Source organism: Rhyacophila brunnea, unplaced genomic scaffold (assembly GCF_057557595.1).
Source record: "Rhyacophila brunnea isolate RB1 unplaced genomic scaffold, BYU_Rbru_1.0 scaffold_6, whole genome shotgun sequence".
NCBI classification, from domain to species: Eukaryota; Metazoa; Arthropoda; class Insecta; order Trichoptera; family Rhyacophilidae; genus Rhyacophila; species Rhyacophila brunnea.
The window spans coordinates 17,527,141-17,548,373 of record NW_028233276.1 but is presented as its reverse complement, the minus strand read 5'-3'; the positions used below and the strand labels follow the sequence as shown (position 1 = coordinate 17,548,373).

At 34.4% G+C, this 21,233-nt stretch overlaps 1 protein-coding gene across 13 annotated transcripts in view; it reads right to left on the bottom strand.

The window, feature by feature from the left end:
* Positions 1-21,233, bottom strand: part of ens (MAP7 domain containing protein ensconsin) — a 536,619-nt gene that overhangs the window by 459,945 nt on the left and 55,441 nt on the right. The window contains exon 1 of one of the 13 annotated variants that reach the window (XM_085956427.1): positions 11,859-11,941. The exons of the other annotated variants lie outside the window; for them this stretch is intronic. Coding sequence (XP_085812553.1) covers positions 11,859-11,937 — 79 coding nt within the window. The 5' untranslated portion in view covers positions 11,938-11,941. Of the gene's footprint in view, positions 1-11,858; positions 11,942-21,233 lie in introns of those variants that run through there. 13 annotated transcript variants of the gene reach the window in all.

Here is a 21,233-nt window from a genome sequence, read left to right as displayed (position 1 = left end):
TTAGCCATTCTGGTTCTCTAATATTCATAGATCTACTGGTTCTGGGATCTACTATTTCTGGCAGTAGACAATTCATATAAAAGTGATATATCTTTTTTTCAATCCAAAATGTCTCGTCTTTTTTGATTAATTCTATTTTAACAGGAAAATTATGTCCCGTCCAAATTCCAAATAAACAGACATCTTTCTTAGTAATATGAAGCTGCCCCTGAATCTGGAAGTACCAATCGTGATTTTTATCTATTACCATATTCCTGTCTTTATCTACTTTCCAAAATTTAATTTTTTTCTGTACAATAGCTTCATCTGCACTTATTCCAGCAGCTGAGAAAGGACATTTTATTTCAATAATTGTATCATCATCGCTGATGCCATCTGGCGTTGCACCGATAAAATCATACACATCATCGATAAACAATCCACATCTCTCAATCTTAATTCGTTCTTGTACACTAAGCTGTTGTAAAGCTATTGATTCATTTTCTTTACCATATTTTACCGCTTTCACGTTGGCTAATGATTGGCTATATAATAAACGTTTTACCAAAGGCCCAAATTTTGTATTTTCTCGCCGCTTACACACCTTTCCAAAAACAGAGGCAGTAAGAAGGTTTCGTCGCCTTTCTAGCCATTCTGCACATTCAGATTGTAATACAGTGCGTCTTTCTATATCCCTCCTCTCATAGTTTGTCAGTTTGAGTTTTTTCAAAAAAGTTTCTTTTAACAATTGATATTGATTTTTGTCCATATCAGGTTTTTGGCAACTCTCTCCATAATCTGGATTAGATAAAGGAACAGAATGTATTGGTTTTCGCCAAGGTTTTCCTATTTTTTTTTTATTTATTTTCAACCTTCTTGATTCTAAGCGATTTATGAAGGCTTTTGGGCTATTTTTATAAACTTGTTTTTGAATTGTGCAATGTAACTTATTTGTATTAAATGCGATTACCGCCGCTGCACATCGTCCCATGTACGATTGTCTTTGAGAGTAGTTAATTCTCTTGCCGCCTACAAATTTTGCAATCATGTTACGAGGGTGGGTCAATAAGTCCTTAGAAAAGCCGACAGGTGGCGCGACTAGTACTGCAAGCGGTTTGTTTTCATGCAGCGGCACTACCGATTCAGTATGCTGCGAAGTTTCAATCAGATTGGTCGGGTTGTTGTGTGTTTCTCGTACATTTAAAAAAAAATTTGCTTGTGGAAAATGGAAAAATGGAAAATTGAGTTTAGAGTTGTTATTAAACATTTTAATATAAAAGGGTTAACAGCAAAGGAAATAAAAAATGAGTTGGATTTAGTTCACGGCATATCTGCTCCTTCACTTGCAACTATTTATAACTGGTTAAATGAATTTCAACGTGGTCGTACATCAACAAAGGATGAACCATGCTCAGGACGTCCTGTAGAGGTGACTACACCAGAAATGATCAATAAAATCCACGATATGGTGTTAAGTGACCGAAGATTAAAGTTGAGTGAGATAATTGAGGTTACAGGGATCTCAAAAGGTAGCGTCATTTCTATTTTACATGACAAATTGGGCATGAAAAATATTTCTGCAAGATGGGTGCCGCGTTTGCTCACAGTCGACAATAAACGCAGTAGGGTGGTGGCCTCTAAAGCCCTGTTGTCGCTCATGCAACGCAATCCGGATGAATTTTTTCGTCGCTTTGTGACTGTAGATGAAACATGGATACACCATTATACTCCCGAGACGAAAGAACAGTCAAAGCAGTGGATTGCGAAGGCAAACCATGTCCAAAGAAGGCGAAAACCGTAAAATCAGCTGGTAAGGTTATGGCTACTGTATTTTGGGATGCACGTGAAATTATTTTCGTTGACTATTTGGAAAAAGGAAAAACAATAACAGGGGATTATTATGCATCTTTATTGGACCAGCTAAAAAACAAAATTGAAGAAAAACGGCCTCATTTAAACAGGAAAAAAATCCTCTTTCATCAGGACAATGCCCGTGTTCACACATGTTTACGATCAATGGCTAAAATTGAAGAATTGAAGTTCGAATTGGTCGACCACCCACCGTATTCGCCAGATTTAGCCTCCAGTGACTTTTTCCTTTTCCCAAACTTAAAAAAATGGCTAAGTGGACAACGTTTTTTTTCAAATGAAGAAGTCATCGATCGGACAAATGCTTATTTTGAGGACCTTCCGAAAACTTACTTTTCTGACGGTTTAAAAAAAATTGAGAAACGTCTAACCAAGTGTATTGAGCTCCAAGGAAATTATGTTGAGAAATAAAAAAAAAATACAAAAATAAAACCTGTTTTAATGCTTTTTTCTAAGGAATTATTGACCCACCCTCGTATTAAAAGATTCTGAAATATTAGTAGAAAAATTATAAATTAAACTTTTTGAATTTAGCACCAAACGAGAATTATATATCATTAATTGAGAAAATAGACTGCATTCTTTTAATGCTGGTACATAATTTACATCAAGCATGTCCTCTGTATTTGGTTCATTTGTACAAAAATATGGTAGACAAGAAGTATGGTCTCCAAAAACATGGTGCGGTCCATTAATTAAATCTTTTTTCAAAGCGATAACCTTTTCTTCGAAAGTACTATCTTGTAGTTTTCTATACTTGATTGCACCTATGACGGCTTTCCGCAGACGTCTTTTTCTTGACGCAATGATTTTTCTTACATTCAAGGGATATCTTGTGTCTTTGGTTAATGCCTCTATTTTGCCACAATAATTTCTAATTAAATGGTTTTTACATTCAACTTTCTCGACAGTTACATTCGGATAAGGGTGACAATCAAGAATTTTTTTGTATGTGCTGGAATCTCCATCAGCAATCAATTTTGAATAAATCAATCCATGTGTATTAATAGATTCTTTAAAGCCTTCTAATATTGCTGTAGATTCCATTCCAGCTGACGGACTGGTGTAATTTAAAAAGCATTTATGTTGTTGAGCAGGGATATTTTTATTTTTAGCTTTGGCGCACAAATCGCAATATTTATTTTTCACTGACATGTACAAAATCTTCCCGGTTCTTTGACCAATGATCGTGGCAGCGCCAGATGCTGCGGAATAATTGCATCTGTATGAACGTTTCGACCAACAGCCGTCTGCAACAACTGATATCATGGGAATACCAGAAGAATCGACGTCACCATTTTCGATTGCAAGTTGTCGCTCTTCTTTCGCAGCGTTTTCCATACTCTTATTTTTGGTTTCTTCAAACCACTCGTACACCTTCTGTTGACTATTTCTGTATGTTCTTGCTGTAATCGATGGTACATCAATTGCAGAACACATTTCTTCCAGATTTGAAAATCCACTGCCGATACTGATTATACTGGATACAAATGCGTCACACAGATTCATTTTGTTTTCGTTCATTTCAGTGGTATATAATTTTAATTTTTTACCACAAAGTTTACATTGGATAAAAAATGTACTACTAAAGTTTTCCCGATTTTCCCCAAAAATTTCTAAATGTGATAAATTACAATTAAATGGAGAATCATGGTGGCTAATTAATTGAAGTTGTTGGAAAAAATATGAAAAGTCTATAATTCTACGGCCTTCTACACGGAATTTAGGACTTGAATCTTCAATTTCATTTTCTATAATAAATTCTTCGTGTTCGTGTTCAAATGTGGGATGAAATTCTGGTTCAGGTAGTATGCTTTGAGGATTTCCATGCTCAGGCATAGTCTTCGGCAATATATCAATACTATAATACATTCAAAAATATTAGTTTAGTAGATAGTTAACAGAAAACAAAATGTATAGCTGGTATTAATTATTGTACCAGATTATAATTTTTGTCACAGACATACTAATTTCGAATAAGACGTGGCACAAACATAATATAAAAAAATATAAGTACAAATGATCATTGTACTTAATTGTGTGTATTAATAAGTAATACGCAAAACTTCCTTTTGCAAGATAAATAAATATTGTGAACCAAAATTTTCTGTGAAATGTGGTTTTTTCAACTATGTATGATTATGTCAAATTATAAAATAATAATTTCAAACCTTTGTGTTTTTAATGTATTAGTATTTCCATCTTTTCTCCTACGTCTTTTTTTGGAACTTCCAGCCATCGGATAGTGAGTTCGTGGCATTTTTTGTAAGTACAATCGATATAAATAATTGTGATAATATTGTTAGGTACCTATGTCAAAAACCGAGGATGAAAATTTCGCATTCCCGCTGAAATAAATGACGTTCATAGTATTGCCAGGCTAAACTTTCGAAATTAAAGTTAGTTTTTAAAAAAAAAATTACATTGGAACATATTATGTAAGTACAGGCATCCATTATTATGTTATTTGATGAAAGTATTCTTTAAAATCATCTGTATTATTATAATCTCGCAAATTCATAATTTAGTAAAAGTTAAATTTTCTGTAATATAAATATCAGTAGGTACCTAACCTAGGTAGATTCATAATTTGGCTAAGTAAAAAATATAGATATTTTTACTTCGCGATGTGTTTGAGGTGTTCTAAATTATGTAAGTATGTTTAATAACAAATGTGAAATTCGTAAAACCTCATGTGTATTATTTATTAAATAAAAATAGTAAAACTAATAGTAGATACAAATGGTGCAAAACTTCATTCAATTATTTACTAAAATATCAATCCAATAATATTTTAGTAGATATGGCAATACTGGACGACCTGATATATTTCACTGAAATAAAATAAAATCTATCACAATTTATAAAATACATACCTACTACAATCATAATTATTTTGAATGTAGAGGGAGATAGTTATCGAAAGGGACAGAAAACTGATTGCTATGTTGCAATATTAGGCAAAATAGATTGCAACAGTGTTAAAAATTATAATGTATGATTTAGTATGACATAACGTAGAATTGACGCAAATACAAATTTCTTCAGATTTTTTTTTGTTTTGTCCTCAAATGTCAAAATATGTTTTCCTTTTGAATAATTTGTCCGAATTTATGTTTGTATCACCTATTTTTGTGCTCAATTTGTAGCATTCACTTTTATAAACATATTTTTATACAATATTCGTGGATTGGCGTATTTTTTTGGTCATATGAAGTGAAAATAGCACCAGCTAAAGATTCCATACATCTAACGCCAAATTTGCAGGCGGTCTGACGTCCCATCGAGTTGGTCAAATATTTCGTGAAATGGTTGTTTTTAAAATGTATCTATTTAGTATTATAAATTTATATTTAACAAGATATTTCATCATTTATTCAATGATTAATGATAAAACTTCTGATACGTAGCTTTAGATTATTTGGAATGTCTATAATTATCGCATATTTTAATAACAAAATATCCAGTCGATTCCGTTAGATTTAGAGCCAACAGAAACTGCAAATATTATAATTATACTGAATATATTTTACTACATTATGTTTGATAACATTAAAACTATCTATAATAAACGGTTTGACATAATATTTAGTGGAAAAAACGGTTATCAACACAGTCCATTAATGTCACAAAAATATGGCCTCGTTGTCCATTATTACATTTCAAGGTTCCAAAGAATATTATTTTACGTCATAAAAATACTTTATGCAGTTATCAAATGTTTAACATAAATATTTGCCGATGAATAAGCTTCATAATTATATAAATAGTTTTTCTATAAATCTTACGTAAGATTCAGGCTTAACCTCCGAAAATACCAGAAAATAGCTGACATGGAACACCTTGCCCCTTAATATGGTCCGAAATAAATCATCTCTCTCGCGATAGCTGTAATTCATCGAGAAAAGAACATCTATATGTTTTTGTCAATTTTTGGCCGTTCCACGTCTTCGCTACCATTCATGCCTGTATGCTGTTTATCGTCCTCCAAATAAACGATTGTCTCCATGCACAAATTTGTTTAACATTACATTGTATAGGTCGAATCTCTCAAAACCATCTAGTCATTCTTTCCACCATAGACGGCTTTGGTATATCTTCTTAGATTTCAGTTGTAACTGCGGGGGTGCATCCATATAGCAGGTGTTATTCGTTATTGAAAATTTGTTAAAATTTTAGTGTGTACCTACTGCAGTACTGCACACCAGCGGTTAACATTTTCATAGCATTGTAATGACAATATATCGTCACTGTTCTGGCAGAAGACACAAATTCGAAAAAATGACATATTGAGTTAGTTATACCAAAATGTTCCTTATTTCAAACTTTACCGTCTAGAAACCTTCTTAATAAATAAAAAGTCTTTATTTTAAAGTCATCCTTTTTACGATTAATTAATAGACTCACATGATAGACCATTTCAAACATTTTAACAATTTCGAAGTCAAATTACTCAAAACTAGTATATTCTCCAGTTAGTGTGTTCTGCCAGAACAGAGACGATATTATATTGCATTGCGATAAATAAATAACATCATTCGAGAACAATACAACCATTTTTATTATTTACGATCACTAAGTCACACAGAATCCGAATCATTGCTTCAATATTGCCATGGTATGGAATTACGAGAACACGTTCGACAAAAAGGTGCATCATAAGGTATATGACCCCATATTAGGAGGTAAATAACGTATACGATATAACCTGGAGCTCTACGATCTCCTCCACATCTCCATATTCGTTAAACTTAGTTAATGGTTGGGCGGACCATGCAGTTAGAATGGAGAGTGCCCAGTCACCAAGGGGCACCCAGGTAACAGGTCGACGAAACTTTCGTAGTTGCGCGTTATCAACAAGGATGCCAGAACTTGGAACAGACACCTGGAGGACACCCGTATGTATAGACACTGGCCTAGGATAGGAAAAAAGAAATCTTTAGGGGGGGTGGGATGGAGTTACAAAAACGAACTGTGCAATATGCAAATAATGTGTAGATACCGCGCTGGACACCACTTCTAATATGCGATATATATATAGGTATATATGTGTTTTTAAAGCGTTTAAAAGTAGTCAGTTTTAAAAAATAAGGTGATTTTAGTAATCTTTTAAGACATATATCAATTTAATATAAGATAAAACTGAGAAGGTATGTAAGTATACAAACTAAACTAGCGAAAACCACACACAAAATTCAAATACTAGGTCACCGATCATCACAAAAAAATCAACATGCATTCTTAATCGATAGAGCAATAATATTTATTACGTAACCCACAAGCGTGAAAGTAATATTTCAGTTCAAATTTGTGCATAGGAAAAAATAAGGCGGAAGTAGTCCGATGCGAGAACAAATTAATGGCGTTAATAAATAATCCGCCGGATTTAATACAAAAATGACTGCATTGATTATAATATAGACCGGATGCTGAGAGATTTTCGTATACACAATAATAATGAGAAACGCAAATTCTTTAGTATACAGGAAAAGTCATGACAGTAGTCTCGGCTCCCACTCTTGATACGAGGGTGGGTCAATAAGTCCTTAGAAAAGCCGACAGGTGGCGCGACTAGTACTGCAAGCGGTTTGTTTTCATGCAGCGGCACTACCGATTCAGCATGCTGCGAAGTTTCAATCAGATTGGTCGGGTTGTTGTGTGTTTCTCGTACATTTTAAAAAAAAATTTGCTTGTGGAAAATGGAAAAATGGAAAATGGAGAAAATTGAGTTTAGAGTTGTGATTAAACATTTTAATATAAAAGGGTTAACAGCAAAGGAAATAAAAAATGAGTTGGATTTAGTTCACGGCATATCTGCTCCTTCACTTGCAACTATTTATAACTGGTTAAATGAATTTAAACGTGGTCGTACATCAACAAAGGATAAACCACGCTCAGGACGTCCTGTAGAGGTGACCAGAAATGATCAATAAAATCCACGATATGGTGTTAAGTGACCGAAGATTAAAGTTGAGTGAGATAATTGAGGTTACAGGGATCTCAAAAGGTAGCGTCATTTCTATTTTACATGACAAATTGGGCATGAAAAATATTTCTGCAAGATGGGTGCCGCGTTTGCTCACAGTCGACAATAAACGCAGTAGGGTGGTGGCCTCTAAAGCTCTGTTGTCGCTCATGCAACGCAATCCGGATGAATTTTTTCGTCGCTTTGTGACTGTAGATGAAACATGGATACACCACTATACTCCCGAGACGAAAGAACAGTCAAAGCAGTGGATTGCGAAGGTAAACCATGTCCAAAGAAGGCGAAAACCGTAAAATCAGCTGGTAAGGTTATGGCTACTGTATTTTGGGATGCGCGTGAAATTATTTTCGTTGACTATTTGGAAAAAGGAAAAAAAATAACAGGGGATTATTATGCATCTTTATTGGACCAGCTAAAAAACAAAATTGAAGAAAAACGGCCCCATTTAAACAGGAAAAAAATCCTCTTTCATCAGGACAATGCCCGTGTTCACACATGTTTACGATCAATGGCTAAAATTGAAGAATTGAAGTTCGAATTGGTCGACCACCCACCGTATTCGCCAGATTTAGCCCCCAGTGACTTTTTCCTTTTCCCAAACTTAAAAAAATGGCTAAGTGGACAACGTTTTTTTTCAAATGAAGAAGTCATCGATCGGACAAATGCTTATTTTGAGGACCTTCCGAAAACTTATTTTTCTGACGGTTTAAAAAAAATTGAGAAACGTCTAACCAAGTCTATTGAGCTCCAAGGAAATTATGTTGAGAAATAAAAAAAAAATACAAAAATAAAACCTGTTTTAATGCTTTTTTCTAAAGAATTATTGACCCACCCTCGTATTTTAAGGGCACCGCGTGCTCCCCCCAATTTTCTATGCACTTGCACATCTGATCTGTGTTAAATATGCGCTTATTACAGTATGTCAGCACCGTTTTTCTTCTTCGTGGGATTCCAATGACTGGGTATCATGACCCGAGACGTTGAGCACAAGCCTTTTCAACGACTCGGTTTTACCCATTTCGACATCCAGCGGCACTCGGAACATGATTCAGTTGAAAAGCCGGTAATAATTGGTCAACATAACAGTAAAATAATTTAAGGAAGATGCTCACAATTAGAAGAACGTGTGTGTACCCATCATGGCCCTCATATCATGAACTGGGCCCCCTGGCTAGGATCTTTGGCGGCCCCCACCTATCTATCGCTAAGGATAAAGGCAGTGTGATGCCCTATAGTAGCGTTTTCCAAATGGTGTACGCGGTAAAATTAAAAAAAAAAATAATGCGTATATTAATTTAGTGTTTTTTGTATCGTTTGATTCATCCATTGGAATTATGGAGCTGTCGAGTATCGATACACAATCAAAAATTTATCGTAGTTCTACATAATTTTAAATAATAACATTATTGAAGTAAACTACCGTATATTTACCGTGTGTTTATCTCACTTATCTGGTCGACTCGCCTTCAGGCTGGAGCCCTGTCACCCCCCCCCCCGTGGGGGCTATCGTAACCATCCTCAAAGTTAGAGTTAAATAATTCATTTCTTTTCATATAAGTCATTAATTAACTTTTGTTAAATCCTCACCTGTGAAATTATAATCTGCAGACAAAGATTAAGTATGAATTTGAAGACAAAGGAAAGCTAATGTACTAAATGCAGGCCTAGGCGCAAAGGTTGTCAAAACAGATTAGAGATGAATGGAGACTGTACGTAGAGCATCGGTATTTTATATCATCGATTCGCAGGCGACAGAGGGGTGGGCAACTCCGTCTGATGTTATTTTTATTATTTTGCGCCAGACAACGAGGTGATTGCACCGAAAATCCCGACGAGTCGATAGAGTCACGCCTATAACTAATAAATAGTAACAAAGATCGCCTGCAATGGAGCATCGGATTACTTTTTCGAACCACACAGTCGTCGTGGACGCACAATAGTCACTGCGTCTATAATTGAAAGTGACAGATGTAATCGAGTAGATATTCTTAATGACAGATTGTTATTGAATGCGTTTCGATAAAAAGAAATACTGATAACGAGTGTCAAAAAACTATAATTTAAATATTGCATCGCAAAGACTCTTTTAATTAGATATTTTATACATTTAGTGATTAGTCAGTCATATACTAGAACTTAGGGGAAACGTGTCTTAGGATATCTGTCAATCAGAGACCGAAAACGATATTAGTAACTGAGATGCCTATTAGTATATGGTTTTCTAAATATTGTACGGATAATTATTGAATAATATGTTTGTAACAATTTCCGCTACCCTGAAAATAATTCACCCCCGGGGGGGGAGTTGTTACGATCGACTTGATAGTAATTTGCATTTTTAACGATATGAGAGGTTATTTTATGAAAAGTTTGTGAATTAATATAGTTGTTGGTGTTATTTTAACTTCGTGATTCGATGAAACATAAAAATATTAAAAACATTTTTCGTTTTTTGCAACAACACCCACCCACCCCGACCCCTACTAGATACGTTCCAACAACATATTACGCGAAACAAAATTATAGTACAAATAGTATAATTATTGTTGGTCAAACTGCAGTCATTTGATGAAAAACTTAAAAAAAATATAAGATTATTAGTAGGTAGATATTCACCAACGATATTTCTTGTTGGTTTTATATAATGAAGACAAGGCGAGATGTCGGAAACTAAAATTTATGTGATCGTTGTAATATTTTATTGATATAGATTATAGGACATAAGAAAATCTAAATGAATGAGTTAATTTAGAAAATGCATAAGTATGTTACACCTGCCCTAGAATGTTTTTAAATTAGTTACATTCTTAAAATTAAGTTCACTATTACTTGGTATGTGGAATACTACACACACTATGAAATATAATATAATTAATATACAAGACTCATTTTGATTAACCAAGCAAGGTTAATTATTACGACGGGGTTATAAGATTGAACTAATATAAATCAAATTTATGTTGTAAGTACGTTATGTTATTGATTATATTATTATGTGTACCGTGTATCATATTCCGTATAAATCAATCGATCTTCCCAACGCCGATCGATATACGGGTGATATATCTGTGTTGTACAGGAAAAACTGTAGAGAGAATTTAGATACTACGTTTGGTAGAATTCCATTTTTCAATAGTAGGTATAATATTATTAAATTCCACAGATTAAATTTTATAATCAAGAGATACTTCGGTCGTAGCACCATTATCAAGACAACCAAATGTATAATAATTTTATATTATTAATAGTTGGTAAGGCAAAAATGTTAACTTGACATTTATAGTACTTTTTAAGTAAGAAACTTTTTAATGTATCTGTAATGCCGGGTCCACACCGAAAACAAGTCGCGCGACAACTCGTTAAATTTTACGATAAGCATGATAATTATCGTAACATTTCTTAAGCAATTATGATAATTATCGTAAAATTTAACGAGTTGTCGCGCGACTTGTTGCCGGTGTGGCCGCACTTTTAGAGTACACACACAAGTTGACAACATTATACAAATGGCAACTCGACTCTCCCCTCCCATTAAATCTCGAAAAGAACGAATGCGATCGTTTATAGCGCAAAAACCCATTATAAGTGACGGTTAAATAAATTCTAACAATACTAATAAATGTTTTACAGATTTGTCAACCTTTTCTCCATATACCATCATCACACATAAACACTTTACCCAAAGCGAAAAGCCAATAATCACAAAAATAAAAATTACATAACATTTGAAGCGCCCGATATATTTAAATTTCATTTGAAATGTGTACTGTCACTATTCTACCAAATACAGTTATTACTACAATATAATAAAACAAAAACATTAATGATTAAAAATTGCCACAGTAGCGAAGCGGCTGGTAAAGTGTTAAGAAGATAACAAAAGACACTCAATAATTATCATATATAGTATAATATTATATACACATAGTGACATAATCGCACGACAATAGAAAGATGAACCTATCTAGCGTTGTATAATATAGTTTCAAAACAATACACGAGAGAATTATAATCAATTAATTACCTCTCATAATCAGCAATTTCTTCCCACTGACGAATGCCGAGTCTAATGCAGAAACGAGATAGCGAAGAACTCTAAGCATGCAGATAAATGCATATCTCAACAAGAACACTAAAATATTCGAGCAAAGGTGTTTCAATGTCATCGCAGCACACACACAGTCACACAAACATTATTATCAATTACACAAAACAAAATGTAATTGTGTCTTTACAATTAGAATCAAAGCGACGAGCGGGCAGTAATGAGAAATTGCGGCAAATAATAATTCACTACGATGAGCCTACGAGTGTCATAGTTTTTATTTATTAATGAATGGCTGAAATGGTCGGAGATGTGCGTGCCTCACACGATAAAAGTATAGATAATATTATATTATAATAAAATAATAAATCGAAAGTTAAATCATTTTACGGTGGCACCATGGGTACGACAAAGGAGATTTACAGTTGTAGTGGTTTGCTAGCTTTGAAACAGACATTCTAGCAAACAATGTCCAATACACTTGCGTATAGCATATTATGGTGCTATCATAGAATGACCCACCTCTACACATCTCCAAAGGGAACGACGACAACCATGCGGGGTCAAAATGGGGAACAAGACAAGGAGATGTCAGGTTCTTCCATAAATTCTGTACAGAAAACCCTCAGGATCGAGATGACAGAGTTATACATGAAACGTGGGAACATTGTGGATGAGTTAGTGTACAATATTAGGTAATATGTCCAATTGTTTTATAAGAAAACCGAATTTAAAAGTTTTGAATTGATAGACAATCGACGCGTGAAATGGTTATATCATTATGTATTTGAATGATACAATATTATCTTCTCAAATACCGCACAATAAAGGTATATCAAAGACGGGAGTTTTGTGTAATAAGTAAATTTACCCATCGATGGCACCAGTCTCAGGAAATAAAAACTAGAATTGGGATCGCAAGGAGCGCTTTTCTCAAAATGAGACGCCTCCTTAGCAATCGAGATCTTAACTTAGGTCTGAGACTGCGTATGGTACGTTGTTATGTTCTCTCAATTCTTTTATATGGTATGGAAGTATGGACGCTAAACCAAGAGATGTCACGGAGACTTGAAGCTTTCGAAATGTGGCTGTATAGACGCATCCTTAAAATTACTTGGACTGACCGGGTGACAAATGTTGAAGTTCTCAATCGAATGGGAAAAGACCGAGAAGTTCTACGTAGTATCAAAACCAGGAAACTACAGTACCTCAGCCACATTATGAGAGGACAAAAATACAGCATTCCCCAACTTGTCATTCAAGGAAAGATCAATGGGAAGCGTAGCAGAGGACGGCGCCGCATTTCGTGGCTTAAGAACCTCCGTGATTGGTACGAGTGCAGCTCCACCGAACTGTTCCGGGTAGCAGACGACAAAGATAAGATCGCCTAGATGGTGGCCGACCTCCGCTAGGGGATGGCACAATAAGAAGAAGACTCATCGATATTGCCCTCGGCACTGGCGACCACTCAGTAATCAGTATAAAGTGATAATTTCGTTTGTACCTTGACTCCAAAAATTAAAGACCAAAATTATCTAAGAATAAAACCTGCAAGGCAAGTGAGACGAATAGCCCGAATTTGTGTTGTATTCAATACGTAGATACGTATTGAAATTATAACGCGAGAAACCATTGGCACCTTTAAATACCATCAAACTTTAAAGTGTGTAATCGTAACTTAATGTAAATGAACATGAACATAGCAATTAGCGCCTCACTTTGGAGTAATAAGAACGATTTAGCTTATATACAAAAACATATTTAAAAAACGAACGTAATTTATATAAGATCGTTCGCTTTTATAGGTAGAAATAACGCAGAGTATGGTCGCATTTTAGTTTTCCTCCGCGCGTAGCGTCTTATTAAAGCGACTTGGGTGCCATAAGAAAGCTCGCATGTTCTTATAAATATGACACAAATGACAAAAAGGAAGGCCTAAAAATTATGCTGCCAGGAATAACTTTATGCGCGTGGTTAGCGGCTTGAACGACGAAAAGTTAAATCTAACTAGTAGGTATGTATACAAATGAATACCTAATTTTAATTTTAAAATAAAACTGGCAAAGTATACAAAGAGAATGCGACGATACAACCAATTAGGCGATTGCCATCTTGGTGCAAGTAACTAGAAAATATCAACGAGTTGTCAGTTTTAGTACTTCGTAATATTATAAGCTACATATTTCTTTTATTCAACAAATAATTTGCGAATGTAACATTCCATATATTAAACATAAATAATTTGAAAACATCGCATGCATATACCGACTATAAAAAGCTTTTTTAGAGAAAAAAAAAATACGACACCCGACGGAACTACAACAGTAACCGATGGATTCTCACCAGTGTACTTTTCCAATTACGCTACGGGCATTCTACTCAATTACGAGAGTTTTAACTAGTATGTAGTTCTAACGCGAAATTACGTTACAATGTTGGCTACCGGCATGTGACGTTTGCAAATTATGTATGCACAATACATAGAATGTTACATTCTCAAATCTTGTGAGTTGGAATACAAAGTATAGTTCAATAAATTATTATCAACTCTAAGTACGTTATAAAAACTTAATAGTGATCGGTTAGTAATTAAGGCACTTAATTGATTATTTTTAACATCATTTCTTTGTATAGGTACACATTTAGAAGACAACACTTCGCACCTATATTATTCATATAGGTACTTACTTACATACATCAATTTTTATTAACTTTTATATTAAATTTCTACTGCTATCTATGTATATGTCCATAGGTAAATGTTTCATTGTTGGTTAAATCCATGTTACATTCCACGGCCTAATATTGTCAATTCAATCTCAGCTTTGATTGTATTAGCACTCTTCCATTTTTTACATCTGTATTTTTTTCTCATTTGACAGTACTACCAGTTATCACAATTTAATTGTATCTTGCACTGAATTGTCGTGATATTGCGCAATAATCTGTATACATTGAAAGATATAACGCAACGAACTGTTAATTGATGTAATACATTGCACAGCCCCTCAACATGAAGTCCAACCCAAACGATCAATGATACGTCTTATTGTTCAGTAAGAACCATTTGGTACTGTACAAAATTACATATAGCAACTATTTCAAAATTTGTATAACGTCTGTAATCTAATCCGCGAGAAATGATCCATTGCGTTTGCAGTGATTACGCTATTACAGTAAGTATTACACTACGATTGATTTTCTCGTTTTTAAGTTTCCGGTTGGTGCATATCTGTGAGACTACAATTTTAACACTATTCTCATGAAATATATAAACAAACACAATTACTATTATAAAATTATGTATCAATAAACGTATTTTGATATTCAGATTTTGGGCTATATCAAGAAGAAGCTTAATAAACTTTTTTTTAGGTAGCAATTCTGGAACGTCTTTAGTGTATGTTGATAGTAGTAGTCTTTGAATATTGCAGATGACAGGCCAAGGAGCGCATATAGACATATTTACAAGGTGGCACTTTGTTTATATTATGTTTATATTGAAATGAAAAAATACGATTGACAAAATTGGTTTTCAATTCTATTAGCATTGTTATACGGCTATGAGTTTAACATACTTATGGGATAAGAAGGCAGGCAATATTACGCGATGTGATTGCTATAGGGCAGGGTTTGCGAACCATTTACGTACGCGTGCCAAAATTTCCTTGATATTATTTTTCGACTGTCTGACGTGCCGAACAGTTTTTCATAGTTATAATAATTCTATTTTAAAAAAATCAAAAAAACTGAGTTCTTGTGTATTACTAAGTTTGGTTCTTTGCGCACTTCTCTCGCGACAATGGTCTCAAGCATTGTAAATCGATCAAAATCAGCGGTTTCACCCGCCGCCTGTTGAGATCACTGCGATAATATGATGTATGACGGATTGAACCTAAGGGCCGACCTATGCAATCTTGTTGACTGCGGAGCATTTAAATACTATTTAACTACCGCATTTAAATAAATAACATGCTAATTATATCAAATGGCCAATTAATTAGTGTACAACAGGTGTACCGTCCGCGTGGAAAGGATTAAATTAAACGTAATGCTTATTATTGAAGTGTGTCTGCCTGCTATCTTTTATTATAGGTACAATGCGGTCTGTCATTTATGCATGAATTTCGTCGTTTCCGTTTGCGAATCGATTGGTAAAAATATTATTAAATTATATATTTAACTATTTATTATATTTTTTTCTCTTCAACACAAAACATTCGCGTGCCATGCAAAATCATCTCGCCATAGGTTCGCCATCACTGCTATAGGGTATAGTAGATAGGCCGATGTGATGAAATGTCAATCTGATGTGACATATCGCGTGGGGAGTGAATAACCGTTGGACAAAATGAAATCAAACAGTAGTCGCAATAGCCCAGTAGATCGACAAACTCATAAAAGCTAGGGAACGACGAAAAACTAAGGACCCAGACGATTGGAAAGAGCGTGTAGAGGATTTCGTCCAGCAGAAGATTGACCCAGGCTGATAATGATAACGACTCATATATTTCCGAAGATTTCACTCGCCTTAATTATCAAAATATAGGGAGCAGTTCGGACCCAAGTGTACACGTCTCGATTAGTCGGTTCAGTATCCGTCATTTTCGTGTTGTTTTTTCGCATTTACACGTCATTACTTTAACTGACAAGTGAATTGAAACGAAAACTGAAGTGATTTCGTAACGACATAGACCTCGACATCCTTTTTGCTAAAAACATATTCACTTAGCCTGTCACTCAGTGTTCATTTTAACGAATAACAAAGAGGCTTACACCTACTTAACGTGTTTTTTGTCCAAAACACATTTTCCTCTCCCATCCACAGACTGAATATAGTAATAAGACTGAAGAATTTAGGGTAACTGAATGTTGTAATATAAATAATTTTGAAACGTCCGAAAACATAAATACATAGAAGATATCCTAGAAAAAATATATAGGTACCTACCATGTAGAACACGAACCCCACATTCTTTAATCTTGCGTATATTCAGTATTGGATAAAAAAATATTAATGTTAATATTTATTATAATGGTTCGTTGCTTTTTAAAAAATATATTATATATAAATAATATATGGATCAATAAATTCGTTTTTGTGAACTTTAAAAGTTGACACGTTAGTTTAAGTAAATGTGTCAAACACATCCGACCCTCTCAGTAACACGAACTATTTTGTTATGTATAAAAAAGTTAATATTCAACGTGAAATAGGGTGAAATTATATCAAAGCTATTTTGAAAACTGTGTGTACCTACCTAACTTATGCTGTAGCCTCATCATACGGCGTGACTATATACATTTAGTATTATACCCCGTTTACACGTGCATGGATTTACTGCTGACAGTACGTATTATCGCCGCCACAATAAGAAAACACGTATTATCGTGCAAGTTGCAAGATTGCATGGTGTATGCGCACGCACAGTGGAACGATAGTGGCGAACCTGCCAGAAGAAATACGAACTATGCCGAACAGAATATTATGACATTTACCGATTATCTAAGAACCTGTCCGAACATGTCTATATATGTTAAATAGCAATATACGATGACAACATCGCGTCTCGTTTATGCTTGAGGAATGAGATTGGAGAGACAGTCAGCACGTTTACGTATAAACGGTTATTATCGCGAAAGATCAAAAGTGTGTATTTTGGTGCAAGTGAATCCATCCACGTGTACAGGCGCTATTACAATATTATTACAGTATACAGTTTTTTTCTCCGACACGATACCAAGTATCAATAGTTTTTCTTTCGTTATGTTATGACGGCCATATTTATAACCATGAACTGCATTCTTCAATCAATAACACGCGGAAATGATATGTAATATATTCGAGATTATAATCATCAATGCCCAAGTACATTGTGTACTATTAAAAGGCTTCGTTGACGTGCCGCTATCGATTACGTGTGAAAGTTTGGCTGCACACTTTGTGCCATCCACTCGACGTCCCGACCTTGCCGCCTTTATCAGGAAACTACAAATTAACTGCGTTAAAATTAACGCATAAATGCGGTGAGAGTTCCCAGTGAATGTGCTTTGTTTGTTTTTTGGCACACCTATAAAACTCACGCGCTCGCTGACAGCGACCAAAACCAGAATTGCCGGCCCGTCTAGCTAAGTTCTTTTCAAAAAGCCCTTCTTCTATGGCAGGGGTTCCCAACCCCGTGCCCACGGGCACCATGGCGCCCGCGGAACGATTCGTATGTGCCCGCCACTATTCGACAAAGACAGATTTTTCACGCTTGCCTGACATACGCAGTGCCGAAAAAACATAATGTTGAACAACACTTTCATGCCACTTTTGATGTGAATTATCCACTTAAATCTGAAGTAAGAAAGAAAAAAATATGTCAACTAAAATCAAGTCTAACTGCACAACAGACTGTTTTCACTAGACATGTGGAAAATTCTAAAAAGGCCACCATTGCTTCTTTCAAAATTTCTCACATGCTCGCAAAAATGAAGAAACTTTTCATTGATGGTGAGTTGTTTAAAAAACTATTTTTGACTGGTGCCGATTGTTTGTTTGATAGATTTTCTAACAAACGTGAGATTGTCTCAGCATTACAAGACTTACAGTTGTCAAATAACACCATCACAAGAAGAATACATGCAATTTCAACAGACATACAAACTCAGTTAAAGACTGCCTTGGAAATATGTGACTGGTTCTCGCTACAATTTGACGAGTCAACAGATATATCAGACACCGCATAGTTAGCAGTTATGGTGAGAATGGTATTTAGCAACTTCACAGTAAAAGAGGATATGTTGCAAATATTACCTATAAAAGGACAGACAAGGGGTGAGGATATTTATAATACATTCAGAACATACGCCAAGTCAATAAATATGCCTTTGCACAAGCTGTCTGCAATAACCACCGATGGGGCACCAGCAATGGTAGGTAAAAACAAAGGATTTATTGCCCTCTGCAAGAAGGATGAATCATTTTCAAACTTCCAAATGTCCTACCACTGTATTATCCACCAGGAAGCTCTGTGTTGTAAAATATTGCCATTTGAACACGTTATGAAAATAGTTACAAAAATAATCAATTCTATTCGAGCAGCTCCTTTGCAACACCCACTTTTCAAGGCCCAGTTGGAAGATACTGAAGATAAAAAAACATGATCTTATTCTGCATACTGAAGTACGTTGGCTCACTAAAGGAAAGGTTCTTACAAGATTTGTGAGTTTCATTGAAGAAATAAAAACATTTATAAACGATAAAAAGGAAAATTATGATGAACTAGCTGACTCTCGCTGGCTGATAGATTTGGGATTTCTCACAGACATCATGGAAAAATTGAATTCTTTAAATTTGGAATTGCAGGGGGAAGACAAAAACATAGCTGAAATGATAAGCTCTGTAAAGTAATTTAAACCTAAATTGGATTTGTTAATATCACATCTGCAGATCAATTCTCTCGTGCATTTCCCACATATGAATAAAATGCTAGGTAACAATGAATTAAACGGGTCATTATTTATTAAGCATCTTCAAGTGTTAAAAAAACAATTTGAAGAGAGATTTTTGCAGTTTACAGATATCGAGCCAATTGTTTCCTTCTGTATCAATCCTTTTACTTGCCAAATAAATGTAATGGAAATGGCCGCATGTATTGCAGATTTTGTTCAAGGTAAGACAGAAGAACTAGTGTTAGAAATTTTGGTGCTTAAGAATGATATTTTGCTTAAATCCTTAATATCAGAGGACTTTTGGAATACAGTGGACAGAGAAAAGTTCCCATTTTTGAAAAAAGCGGCATATAAAATTGAATCATTTTTCGGTTCGACATATTTATGCGAATCATTGTTTTCAAACATGAACTTATTAAAATCAAGATAAAGATCTCGACTCACCGATGAGCATCTTTATGATTGTTTGCTAACAGGATTATCGTCATACTCTCCTAATTATGAGGCACTGGTCAATGATATGCAATGTCAAAGATCACATTGACATATTGATATTCTATTTTTTTATAAAATGTTTTCTTTATAATATGTGTGTTTTTTGTTTACTTTGTTTACGTTTTATTATTTTGAAACATTTTTGTTTATTATTTATTAATAAATTATGAATATAAGAAAATAAATTATGGGAAAATGAGAAGTTATGGAAGGAGTTTGTCGATTAAAAATAGGTGGTGCCCGCCACCCTACCGATATTTTAGAATGTGCTCTAGAGTACATAAAGGTTGGGAACCCCTGTTCTATGGTCTGCTCTATGCGTATATTATAGTCCATCTATAGAGATGGTGTCAAAATATGTGAACAATAATATGTTTATTGATTACGATAACGTTCATCTTTAAATTAACTTCAGATTATTTCGTATTGCAGATCCATTTGTAGTAAATATATGTAATAAAATGTGTTGAAAGGAAATAATAAGCTCTGTTCAAACGTAGTTAAATGTGGTCAGATGGTGGAATGGTGAAAAGATGTTAGTTCCTCTCGCTTCAAATGCATGTTCTTCTAGGATGTTTTTGAGATATTAATGATATTATGTTACCTACTGTTATTTCTTGTTAGAAGATGCCAAATAATATATAACCAGGGTGAAGCTTCTCCAACCAATACGTAGATGTTTAATTAGTACACATGCATGTATGTCGATCTATATATAAGCAATCTAATTTGGTCCACTCCTAAATCTCAAATTCTCGGTATTTTCGTGTTAGGCCAAAATATTCATCATAATGCTTTCTTTTTCTAGTGCAAAGAGAGTTTTTTCAGCCACGTTTTTTGTAATTTTAGTATTATAATTACAATCAAATGCACACGATATTGTCCCCATATGCAAGCTAGATTAGAAATAAATAAGAAAAATGTCTTAGAAGTAGTCAAACACATTCTCGTTTGATAAAAAAAAATAGTTTACGCGTTGGAATAAAATATTAAAGAATAATTTCTCATCAAAACAGTAAAGACGTTTAAAAAAGAGAACAAAAATTGAATACTTGAATAGATAATTAATCGAGTCGAATGCCGGACATATCTCCGCGATATAAAATAAAATTATCCCGCCGGTCAGACGATTTAAATTAAGATTAGCCGGCCTATAAAAATAAATTGTCTAGTAATAGGATGATCGAAGCGAATAGGTGTCAAAAGAATCAGAATGAATGATAATACTAATACATTAAGACGAGCATGCTGCATGGGTGTCTTGTTAGAGATGTTTCATTGTCGTTATATTAAGACGAGCATGCTGCATGGGTGTCTTGTTAGAGATGTTTCATTGTCGTTATATTATTATGAGTAAAATAAAGATTTTCGTGTAGGTCAATTATTTGAAAAGAAACTCTTCGCTTGCTTATTTATTTAAAA